The 12,235-nt window shown below is 39.9% G+C and overlaps 1 protein-coding gene across 2 annotated transcripts; it reads right to left on the minus strand.

The window, feature by feature from the left end:
* Positions 1–1,375: 1,375 nt before the first annotated feature.
* irx6a (iroquois homeobox 6a) lies at positions 1,376–5,865 on the minus strand. 2 transcript variants are annotated; one of them, XM_024295818.2, is made up of 7 exons: positions 5,310–5,865; positions 4,183–4,461; positions 3,597–3,706; positions 3,179–3,471; positions 2,433–3,083; positions 2,132–2,243; positions 1,376–1,883 (listed from the first exon to the last, which is right to left on the minus strand). In XM_024295818.2, exons 1-6 carry the CDS (start codon positions 5,373–5,375, stop codon positions 2,137–2,139), a joined length of 1,506 nt encoding a protein of 501 aa, XP_024151586.1. In that variant the 5' UTR covers positions 5,376–5,865; the 3' UTR covers positions 1,376–1,883; positions 2,132–2,136. The 2 variants fall into 2 exon arrangements, with proteins under 2 accessions (XP_024151586.1, XP_024151587.1); XM_024295819.2 differs by lacking the exon at positions 1,376–1,883 and having other exon boundaries at positions 1,890–2,243; positions 4,183–4,411.
* Positions 5,866–12,235: the final 6,370 nt, after the last annotated feature.

A 12,235-nucleotide genomic window follows, 5' to 3' on the forward strand; every position in this document is an offset into this window, starting at 1 on the left:
CATCATGGGACACATATACATATATATATAAAGCCCCGAAGTCTTTTAGTTTATGTGATTTGTCTGTTGACATGTTTTTTCTCGGTTATAGAGTCTTGATTATAAGACAAAGTTGCTGCTTGTTAAGACACGCATCAGCACTCAGGATGTCCTGTTATCTCCAAAAGACGGCTTTCGTTTCTGGCAGTTCAGCTTGAAGTGTGTCAGTGCTTCATTTTTGAATATCACCTCCGTAGCTGCTGGCAAGTAAATGTCAATCAGTGTGACATTCAGGTATTTGAATAGACTTGTCTGTATTTAAAATAGCCAGTCTTATTACCCAGAAGTTTAGCCAGCTTTTGCTTTTGTCAGCTTTCACCTCACGCAGATCCTTTATTGGCTTCCAGATTAGTACAGAAGGGGGAAATTGAACTGGAAAAAAAATAATCTAAATAAGCCCAAGTTATTATTCCTGACCTTCCTCATCCTCGTCATGTAGATTTTCGTGGATTTACTGGCGGCGCCGCCATTGGCCGAGGGCTCGCAGGATGACCATAGCCTGAAAATAGAGCCTGAATTGCCCTAATACGACAAACACTTTTATTACATGCATAATCCCACAAATGCAAACTGAAATGACAGTTTTGGGTGTATTTGTTGGTATTGTTTCCTGTTTAGGTCTGGAAGCAAATGAACTCATAGAATCTAAATCTTTTCCTGCTCATGTAATAATGATTCTGTGATTGAAGCGATCAGAACAGAACATCCAAATCCACAGCATTTTTTTTTTGTTAGAAATATGATTGAATCTTAATAATATTAAGTATTTTCTTCTTTTATGATTTGATGTTGTTATATATTATGAAAAAACACTTTTTTTTTCTTTTTTTGCTTTTGGAAACTGACCAGTAAAACTTTAAAAAGTTTAAAGATGTTATCAGTACACATTGCATCGTGCATCTTATTGCAGGAGGAATTATACAGTCTACAAGCAAAACAGTGAAATCAAAAGGTCTGTGTCAGAGCATGTGAATCTCTGCAGGTTTTGATCCTACAAATGACCTTTTAATGAACACAATGTTAAGTTAGAGCAGCGGCTCGCTGCACAGGGGACAAAGCAGCATTCATCCCGCATCCCTGCCTCGTGTCTTTTGCCTGAACAGTAACAAAGTGTTTGATGCCACTTTTGATTAGACGCCGACAACACAGAGACGGTGTCCCCTTTCTTCCGCAACTTGAGGATTTCCCTCACGTTCTTCCTCTGAGTTATGACCTTCCACTGGAGGGGCGGCTGCGCCTTTTAGGCAACGAGTCAAACTTTGATCAAGCGCACATCAGCAAATATTTCCTAATTGGCTGGTAAATGAAAAAAAAGGACAAGACTCAAAAAGAGAAATCTTCTATAGAAAAAATGTATTAGAAAAATGTTATCAGTGGCAAACACAGGAAGACTTCACAGTTTAACAAAATGACAAAAAAGAAACAAAAAAAATCCAACAGTGGATCCAGGTGATTTTTTTTTTTTGTTAGTCAGACTAAACTTTTCTTCTTAAACATCTGGAAAAACAACACGCAGTCACAAATAAACAAATTACTAAAAAGAAAATACACTCAATTAAACACTTAAATAATAAGAAAAGAGACAGCAAAATAAATAAAGAAATAAATACGTTTCAACACACGATTGCCATACACAAAGACGCAATTTGTCGCATTTTGAATATTTTTGTTTTTTTTGCATAAAGTCTGTAACACCATAAAAACAATGTTGTGCAAAATGATAGTCAAGTCCACAGTTTGACAGTTTGCAGCAGCTCTTCCAAGCGTCAAGCTCTCGGTCAGCTGTTCCTTTAGTGCATAATAGATGTCCTGTTAGTTTTTATAGCTGAACTCTCTCCAGCGGTCTGTGGAACGAAGGAAACTGGAGGTTAAAATGGTCATTTTTAATTTGATTGGATGTTTCAGAGAGATTTCTGACTTTTTTGTAGCCTATTGATGCATTATTTTATAATATGTGGATGTAATTAAAGTAAATATGAACAGTTAAAAGTAGGGAGCTGGAGCAAATGCTTTGATTTTTTTTTTTTTTATTTTGTGCTGTCTTGTGTGTTTGTCACTGTCGTGTTTCTTCCAGGTCACCGCCGCTTCTCACCTGCTTCACCTCTTCATGACTGGCCTGAATGCAGTGACCTTGTCATCCTGCGCGGTCCCGCAGGCTTCACTGAGGTCAGATGACTGGATCTCTGCTTTGCCCCCAGAGAATCCTGCACACCAATAAAAGCACATTTGAAAAAAGGCCGTCCCAGGGGAGAGTCTGCAGAAAAAAACTATACTTCTCTCACTTTTTGACCTTGCCAGAGTTAAAAGCAAAAATGAAAATATGCTTGTTTTTAGTCTAATTTTTCTAGATGTTTGGATCATTTTTTACTTGATAAATGCTTCCCCAGACGCACCTTCGATGCTGGAGTACTGACATGTCTCTTGGAGTGCAGTATAGGACGGACAGTTAAGCTGCAGGCCTTTATGACTGTAGCTGCCAGTTCCACAGACTTTTGAGTGCAAGGACGAGCCCTCCGAGAAGGGGCTCTCAGCATTATTGACACTGCTAGATTCGTGGAGGCCCCTCATGGCCCCACACTGTACAGAAATTCGGGAGCTTTGGAGCTGACAGTCCCCCGCTGAATTTCTCAGTTCGGAGCCGTGCTGCTGAGCACTCAGTATAACCCCTGAAGCCGCCGTCCGAGCCAGAGACCAAATCCGAGGTTTTTCGGACGCGTCGAAGTGAGACAAGGACACCGCTCCTGCCGTCGAGCCGGTCGAAGGGGCGGCTTTGGACTCCAGGAAGTCGGAGGGGAGAGGAGGGAGGGCGGGGGCGCTTTTGATGGCGCAGGGGAACGAGTGGAAGCTGTTGGTTAAGCTCAGGTGCAGGTCGGAGGTGCAGTCTCTTTTGTGAAGAGCTCCGGAAACCGCCATGACCCTTTGGAGGTCCGGCTCGTCTGCTGCCACCTTTTCACAGTCGCTGTCCAGCTTGTCACAGTCTTCCTCGTCCATGTCCTCCAGATCACTCAGATGTAGATCCTTCTCCTCCTTGCAATCACTGGAGTCTAAACAAACAAAAAAGTTTCTTTTATAATTGATTTTAAACTTAAAGATCAAATGAAAACTCATCATTTTCTATATAAAGCAAATAAATCCTTACTTTTGGTTATGTCTTGATCACTTTTGCTGAGGTCGTCCTTCCTGTCATCACTGGTCTTGTTCTTTGGTGACCAGGTCATCTTATTTTCCTTTTTAAGCCTCCGCCTGGCGTTGGCAAACCAGGTGGAGACCTGAGTGAGAGTCATTTTAGTGATGATGGCCAGCATGATCTTCTCTCCTTTGGTGGGGTAGGGGTTCTTCCGGTGCTCATATAACCACGTTTTCAGGGTGCTGGTGGTCTCTCGAGTGGCATTCTTCCTTCGTGCTGTTCCGTTGAAATCTACCGTCCCGTATCTGAAAGAGGCGTGCAACCAAACACATGCACAACAGTTACTGGTTTGACCTCAAGAAGGTCAAGATTGCATTAAGTTTCTGCGGTGAAAGATGCACATAGAAATGAACAAAAATGAAAGGCTTACCTGTCGTACTGATACTGTCCCAGTGAGTGATCGTATGGGTAGTATGCAGCCGTTTGAGTGATGCCGGAGTGTAAAGTGCTTGTGCTGTCCTTGATGTCATACTGAGGGTTCTGAACACAAAAAAAGTGTTACAAGCTGGATGCATTTAACATTTGCTTTCAAAGCTGCTCATCAGGACTTCTAAAAATGTTTTAATACATTAAAAATGTTGAGAAAAATTTTAAAAAATTGAAAATCTTTAGGGGAAATAAAAACGTTGCAATATGTGATTTTTTTATTTTTTTCCATATTATTTGGTGAATAATTAATCAGCTTTTTGGCAAAATATCACAAATTTAACAAAAAAAGTGTCTTGTTTTCATCAAAATGTAACATTTTTGGAGGAATGATTTCCTTTTTTCAATCATTTTTTTCTGATGATGAAACTGTGCTTTTGAACCTCCAAGTTAGTTTGGGGGGGAAATATGAATTGCAACCCAATTTAAAAAAAATGTTGTCATAATTGAGATAAATTGATCAATCAAGCTGATCGATTGTCCACAAACCCCCCTCCCTCCCCCTTTCTTTGCGCATCTGGGAAGCCCACCAGAGAGGAGTAGAGCGCGGACGGGTCGGCGCTGTATTGGAAGTAGTTGGCGTAGTTCTGGCTGGCTGCAGCTGCCGCTGCGTAAGGAGAGCTGTACATCCCCAGCGCCGCGTTCAGCTCCGTCCGGCTGCTCGCCAGGAGCCGGTTCTCGTAGGGGGGGCAGCAGAAGGAGGCGGCGGCGGCGGCAGCGGCGGCGGTCTGGGAGCTCCCTGTCCCGTCAGAGACCGACCTGGAAATCGAATCGCAGCAAGTCGTACTGGGGTTTGCCGACACGAAAAACTGCATGAAGAGAACCGTGGATAGATATAGTCATTGGTTGTTTCAGCTTTTATGTGCGCTTTAAATATAAATGCAGGTTTAAATTAAAAAGAGAAAAATATTTGTTTTTTTCAATAGTTTTTATTTAAAAATGTAGTTAATTTTACGCACGCGTTTGTTTTATTTCCTATCATGATTCCAGGTAAGTTTCTCATGGACATCATTATATATATTTATTTTAAAAATAAAATATGCCATATTAAAAAGTTTGTTTTAATTGTGGAGTTCTGTAGAATGCATGCGTAAATCCACCTGCTCCAATTTGTAAAAAAATATTATTGAGTGATGACAAAGTTTTAAAATAAAAATTCTATTTAAGCAGAAAAAGTCCCACTGCTAAAAGTTGTCACCCAAGTTTCTGTCTCAAGAGTTGAACTTATCCATACTTGTCATTTGGCACTGGAATAAGTTCTGTAAAAACAGCACAAATCAATACTTTTTGGCTGCTAATAAAGCTTTAGGAAAGTGTGGCACTGATGCGTCTTCTCCAATTTCAGTCTAAAAAAAAGTTTCCAAGTAAAAGCCCAATTCCACTCTGTACACTGCGCAGTCGGTGACATTCATCTCTATTGTCATCGTAAAAAACACGTGAGTTCATTCATAATTCAGTGTAATTGGACACGGATGCGCGCAGGTATGTGGATATTTACTCCAATTACAAAAGCTCCTCGAGTTCTGCAAAAAAGCACCCTATACCTTATTAGTTTATTTCAAAAGAAAATATTCTTAAAGTGAATAAAAAACCGTAGTTTTTATAGCCTGAAGCATACAAAACATTTAAAAGAATTTAGAAAAAAGCGGCGTCTTACCTGTGAAGTTGCATTGTAAGGATATCCAAACTGCGAGAAAGACATAGCTGCTTCTTTTGTTACCATCAAGAATATTCTTCACCCTTGATCGATTGCAACCAATTCTACTTCAAATCCACCGTCTTCCACACATTTCCACGCACGGCCTTTCGCTCAATAATAGATGACTTGACTCAAAGGAGGGAGACTTTAGGCGGGCACCAGCTGCAGATTGTTTTATATGAATGAATAATCCCCCCCTAGGACCCGATGAGAAATTAAATTAAGCGTCATTAAGTGCAAAAAATAAAACAATAAAAAATAACAAAAATAGAGAAAAAAAGTGTTGTTGTGTCAGCTGAAGGAGGCTTAAAGGATAACGTAAGTCCTCTAAGATATGGACTCTGCTTGTGCTATTATTTGTGGCTCTATAGTTCTTTAGCATTCATCCATGCAAGGGTATCAGCGTGACGTCATTGTAATCCCGGAACGGCAGGGTACCAAGGAGAGAATAATGTCTTTGCCAATCACAGCCAGTGCAGGCTTTTCTTAAGGTGCACTGTACACTTTCTTGTCCCCCCTTTTTTTTCCAAAAGGAGAAATCTTCCCTTTATAGCTACTTTTTTGGAGATATTGAGCTTTTTTTGATCACTTATCTATGACACTAACACTTTTATTTTGAACAAATATAAATATAATATATATATATATATTAAATATACATTTTAATTTTAATAAAAAAGTTTAATTTTTTTTCTTCCTTTTTTATCCCCCCGACCTCAGTTCGCCTCTGCTTCCCGAGCGCAGGTCCACCCTGGAGTTAATTACAACGATGTTTCTATCCTTCTCTATTAGAAAGAGGGGCAGTCCCAACAGAAACGGTTAGAGCGCTTTTTGGCAGGTCAATAGACCCGTGATTGATGCGCGCCTGGAGACCTACGTGACCATTACGCGTAATGCGTAATTGTATCAATTAACAAATGGATACATGCCCTTGTTTAACCAACGAGTAACAGGGTGAGAATTTGCCTTTGAGCTGAAATCAGAAGAGCTGTGCGAGGGGAGGAAGAAAAAAAACAGATATTAGAAGCCATGCTCCCAAGTCTAATTAAATATCCGTGCATGGGGGCGACGAGAATTGCATTTTAATTGAATGATGCGCACATGAAAGATGGGGAAGGAATGATGCTGCCTCTCACTGAATGAAGGGAGAAATGATTTTAAGCCTTATTAGATCAGCAGCTCAGTCATCACTGCTGCCCTCACTCTTCCCCATAAACACAAACCAGCTGTGCTTTTCTACTGTGCTGAGCCGGGACAGCCTGCGAGGAGAGGGTCCATCCATTTCCCCTGCAGCCTACACGTATTTATACTGTCACTGACAGCAATGATGATCTCTGCTGAGGAGAAGGAGGAGGTGGAGGGGGAGTCACGTGGTCCGCTCCTTTATGGCTGAGGCCGTGCGCCAAATCGCCCCTGACACTCCCCCAGGAGACCATCTGCGATTACGGCCTTTCTCTCCGAGGGGCGCTAAAGGGCCACGAGCACGAGACGTGAATCTCCCCTGTTAAAGATTTTCCAGAGATGAAGTGGATGGAGTGGTCACTGCCGGTCTAATCCAATCCAGGCTTTTGCTCAGGAAGAAAGACCATTGGACCTGTCAGCACAGGCCTGCAAGAAACCTGTTCCTAGCAAAACTTGATTTACAATTCCACATTTATTTAGTAATTTACATACAACTTAACGATGAAACATTGAATGTGTTTGATAGAAAGTGTTTCATTAAGTTATAATTTATTGCAACTTAATACAAAATTAATTAAATTGTTGTAATATTGTGTAAAAACATTTAAAATTGGAAGCAAATGAATGAGAAACAACATATTAGTTGCAGAAAAACAACTAAAAAGGCCACAAAGCAACGGTTTCCACACCGCTTGATACCTTTTTTTGTTTAATTTAATGATCCAAAAATGCAAAATTGATTCCAGCATTAGAATAAATACAGTTTCTATTACTGTATTTTCCGGACTATAAGTCACATTATTTTTTTCTTTTATAGATTGGCCAGGGGTGTGACTTATACTCAGGAGCGACTTATTTGTGACTTCTTTTACAACATAAATAGGCTCATATATTCGTTATTTTCCCACTAAGGTCGAAAGAGGCAGCGTACTCGAATGTTACGCATAAATGGTGTTTGTGTCAAATGCTACGTTACGTCAGGTTTGTTGAATTTGTTCATAAATGTTGAAATGTTCTCTTAAAAGTGTGACTTGTATATGCTTTTTTCTTCTTCATTAAGCATTTTTTGGCTCCTGAACATATCGTGTAGAGCAGGGGTCACCAACCTGGTGCCCTTTGACCTACTTCAGTTCAAAGATCTTTAATTTTGTTAAAAATGCTGCAGATTTGGTCATTAGTTCAAAATGGGACAATATTTATTTAAAAATATTTAAGTTGATTTTCTATAACATTTCATAATTGATAATTATTGTGAAAATGGGACATTTTTCCCATGAATTGCAGTGATTTAAGTGATCATCTGAAAATGTAACAATTAAAGCGCTGAATATTAATATCTGTTTCCTAGCTTGTTCTCATTGTTGATAATTCTAGAGAGAAATCTGTGTCTTGACATAGAGGAGTATCATTATTCAGTATTAATAATGTATAACTAACCCTAACTAAGCAAATTTTTTATTTTAAACTGGTAGCCCTTCATATGACTCAGTACCTATGATGTAGCTCTAAGTTTCAAAAAGTTGGTGACCCCTGGTGTGAAGTTTCTCAACAACCCTTTTATAAAAAATATTTTCTCTGAACGTCAGACTGCACATATTTATCCCAAACCATTACTAAAGGCAAATGTGCTCATAAAAAGGCTGAAACAAGTTTAATGTAATTGCTTGCCAAAGTTCGGCACATTTCTACAAGGGCATGTATGATGGGCCAAGTGCATATGGACACACTCATGCATAATGTATGTACTATAGTTGCTCTGAATAAGGCCAAAATAATGATAATTGTTATGGCAAAATGACCACAATGTCTTTTATTTTAGGTGTTTGACAAGCTTACGTCAAGCTATGGAGTCTGAAAAAGTTCATTTTAAAGGTTAAGTAAATGGCAGAACAGTCAATTTCTGAAACATTTTTAATTTACAGTTATAAGAAATGAAGGTCAGCTAATGATAGATGCGGAATAAACTGTTATAAAAACTTTGTGCAAATATGAACATACCTCTGCGGCTAAGACCCAGAAGAGTAATCCAGCCTGCTAAACATTCACCCTTTAATACCTTTACGTAAAAATGGCCAAAACGTCCATTATCTCTTGTCCTGATTGATCCGATTGGTTACTAATGAGACCAAGCGATGCACTCATTCTCCATTAGAAGCTTCAGTGGGAAGAAGGGAAAAAAACTGGAAAGGTTAAGTCAACACTCAATAGCTCCCAGCCCTATTCTCCTATTTAATACATTTCCTATGCTGACTTAATGAACCACATAAAGCCTCTCTAGTTTTCATCAGATGGGGGTAGTAGCAGTAGTGCTGAGGTAGAGAGAGGGGGGTGTATGAAATGGTAATAAGGGCAGGCAGATGAAGAGATGGAGGGAGAACCCTGAGTGCAGCACGAGGATGAAGCAGTACCTACCTGGAGGTGTGTGATCTCATTAAAGCCAAATTGGTATATGCCAATAAATCCAAGGCACTTGTGATCTAGAAATATTACACACACACATGCACACTGCATGCACACATATGTCCCTTCACAAAGAATATTATTAGTCCTACTAAATTATCCAAAATGGACGGGAAGTAATAAATATCAGATTGAGAGAGAATGGAGGGAGTGGATGGTCATATCAGGGGCTGCTTACTGCAAAAAAAAAAACAACATCTCCAGGGCTGAAGAGTAATTACAGGACACGGCAAGTCATTAAACTGTCATCAGACACACAAAAGGAAGAGAATGGTAAGATCTCATGATAAAGTCAATCAAATGTAAAGAAGAAAGCCATAATTGTACATGATGTTGACTATAAAAGTTATGCCTGTGTGGTATTCTCTGATTGCTCAGGCTTTAAAAGACAGTGTTTATCTTTCAAAGCACATAATTACACACATTTCCGTCTGATTTTGTTTTCCACGACTCAAACATGGATTTGTACATGAGAGGGCAGGCGGAATCAGTGTTTCGTTTGTTTCATTGTCACTCTGATTACTTGAAGTCAGATATTTAACTCAAACAAACCCTAGGCAGTTTTTGTCGGGGAGCCCCCTCTCCCACAGGCCCCTAGGGCTCCTTGGAGAAGGTGAAACTGAAATAGCAGGGAGAGAGGCAAAGAACACAGCAAGCTATGCCTGTGTGCTTGTGTATGCTGGCTGGCAGAGTCCCCTTGAGGCTCTACTGTAAAGCTATCATCAGTACCGGTGTCAGGGATTTGTAGCTTGTCACTGACAGAGAAGGAGTTCTGCCAGTAACTCATGGAAATAACTGCTTATGTAGGGAGAGAGAGCATGCTTTCCACAGGTTGTGGGAGTGAGAGAGGGGAAATGAGCAGTGAGATTGTGTATCTTTGTGTGTACAATGTATGTATAGGTAGTAGATGTGTTGTTTTTGACATCAAGGTCTTGAGCTGTTCGTGTCCATGTGATTTTGTCAGTGAGAAATGGAAAAATATTCATGTGTCAGAAAGGAATTGTGTTGAACTATAAACCAAATTCACTATAAAACCTAAAAAAAATAATAACTAAATGTGTTTGTTTCAACACTACTGAGAAGTTTCTATCAGTACCCCTTCTGTTACTATGAGCTTGGTTTGATTGCATTAATGACTTCTTCCTTGGCTTCCATCAATCCATCCATCCATTTTCATACTGGCTTGGGGTCACAGGGTTACTGGTTGTATTGTTAGGCGAAGGCGGGGTATACCCAGGACATTTCACCAGTCCATCATAGCCAATGTGGGGCGGCCGTGGTGCAGTGGTAGGGCGGTCGACTCCTGATCGGAAGTGAGCAGGTTCGATTCCCGCCTTGCCCGCCTTGCCCGCCCATGTGTCGAAGTGTCCTTGGGTAAGACGCTGAACCCCGAATTGCCTCTGGTGGGAGGTTGGCGCCAATGTTCGGCAGTGGAGCCACCACCAGTGTGTGAATGTGTGCGTGAATGGGTCCATGACTGTGAAGCGCTTTGGGCCCTCAAAGAAGGGTAGAAAGCGCTATACAAGTATACGCCATTTACCAATGTAGGCTTTAAAACCAAATGTATCGGTCAGTTCACCAGTTAACTACTCTGTGATCTGGTGCACAAACTGACTATTGTTTCTTGTGTATTCTTAGAAGGGCCATACCATGAAAAAAAAACAACTTCTTGAGCTTTTAAGTGTATTATACTGTTAAATCCTCACTATAAAGAACCCCAAAGGGATATTTTAATCCATTCACAAATTTCTGAGTTGTCCTCTAAAAACCTGCGCTCTCAGTACCAGCCCCTCTTATACCCACGAAAATTAGTGGGTCCTCACAGTCTGTCAAAACATCATGAGACAGCCCCTTTCAGGAAGTCTGCTCTGACAGCAACGCCCCAGACTAACATCAACACACAATTTCTCCTCTGACCTAGTGCTGATCACAAAAAAAACTTTCATTTTAGATGTAGAATACCATATATCTACTAGTTGTGTGCTGTCTTCAACAAATTCCAGCTCGAACAGGTATTCATTACATTATGGGGCTCCCCCCGGTCAGGTCGTGTAGCGATGGCCGGGGCTACTACAGGTAGATATATTTTACGTGCAACCATCTCTGAAAAAAAGGTTTGGATGTTGCTTATTTTCATGGGAGAAATGCAAACACACTGCTGGCTCTAGTATGATGTCATGAAATGGACGGCACTCACACGCAGCTGCAGGTGGAGTCTCAGGAATCAAGTCATTTTACTTCAGAGTAGAAAAAAATTCACAAAAATAGCAAATGTTTCATAAATAATTTGTTTTTTAGTGTTCCAAAGGTAATACATGATCATATACGTAAGTATAGTTTACTTTGAAGGGCTCAAGAAAATCATGGTATGGCCCCATTAATTCGGGTTAAAAAACCACTTTTTCATTCTTTGTATTTAGATTAATAATAGACAATGCTGGTGATTATCTTTATTTATCCTATCATTTTAATTCATATTTCACCACGAAACTTTTCATAGACAGGTAACTGTTTAAACTTGAGTCTACAATAACTTTAAAGTCCCACTCTGATCATCTTTCGATTTTATTCTAAAAATGTCCTCAGTACTATTGTTTTTAGGGCAGTAAGTCTTTACTGAGCTGTTTTAGCAAATTACAAGCTTTTTGTTTCATGTTCAGCCAAAAGGACAACTACCACCAAACTGCCCTTAAATAAGACAATAGGTCGCTTGACCACCCAGTCCATCCATCTTCTATTACAGTCAAGGTTCTCAGTGATAACTGGGAATTTTCTTCAACTCTCATTTGTGGTTTTCATCAGGTTTCAAACCATAATTATCCCTCTAAATGTTGAGAGTGTGAAGAAAAAAAACAAAATTACAGTTAAGTGGTTAGCCTTTGACTGCTGCAGCTAAACTCTCAACAACATTGTGGCCCATCTCTGAGCTCCCAGCACAAAGGCAGTTCCAGTAACTGTCAGTCCAATTACAGTCCAGCCACTGCTTTTAGTCATGGTATGTATAAGTTATGGGTCAAAGGTTTGTATGCAAACTGCAACTACAACCTATTATTTTAGGTTACAAATAGGTGAGCTTAACATGGTTTTGATGGACAACAAAAGGGAATTTTTGGGGAATATGGTTTGGTTCTAGGAATATGTTCTATAAACTGATGAAAAAGGCTTCATGAAACATGAAAACTGAGTTATATTTTACTGAAGCTTTTAACACTAATTTGCACGAGTAAACATACTTAAAGTGA

The sequence above is a fragment of the Oryzias melastigma genome, linkage group LG3 (genome assembly GCF_002922805.2).
Source record: "Oryzias melastigma strain HK-1 linkage group LG3, ASM292280v2, whole genome shotgun sequence".
In the NCBI taxonomy this organism is placed as follows: Eukaryota; Metazoa; Chordata; class Actinopteri; order Beloniformes; family Adrianichthyidae; genus Oryzias; species Oryzias melastigma.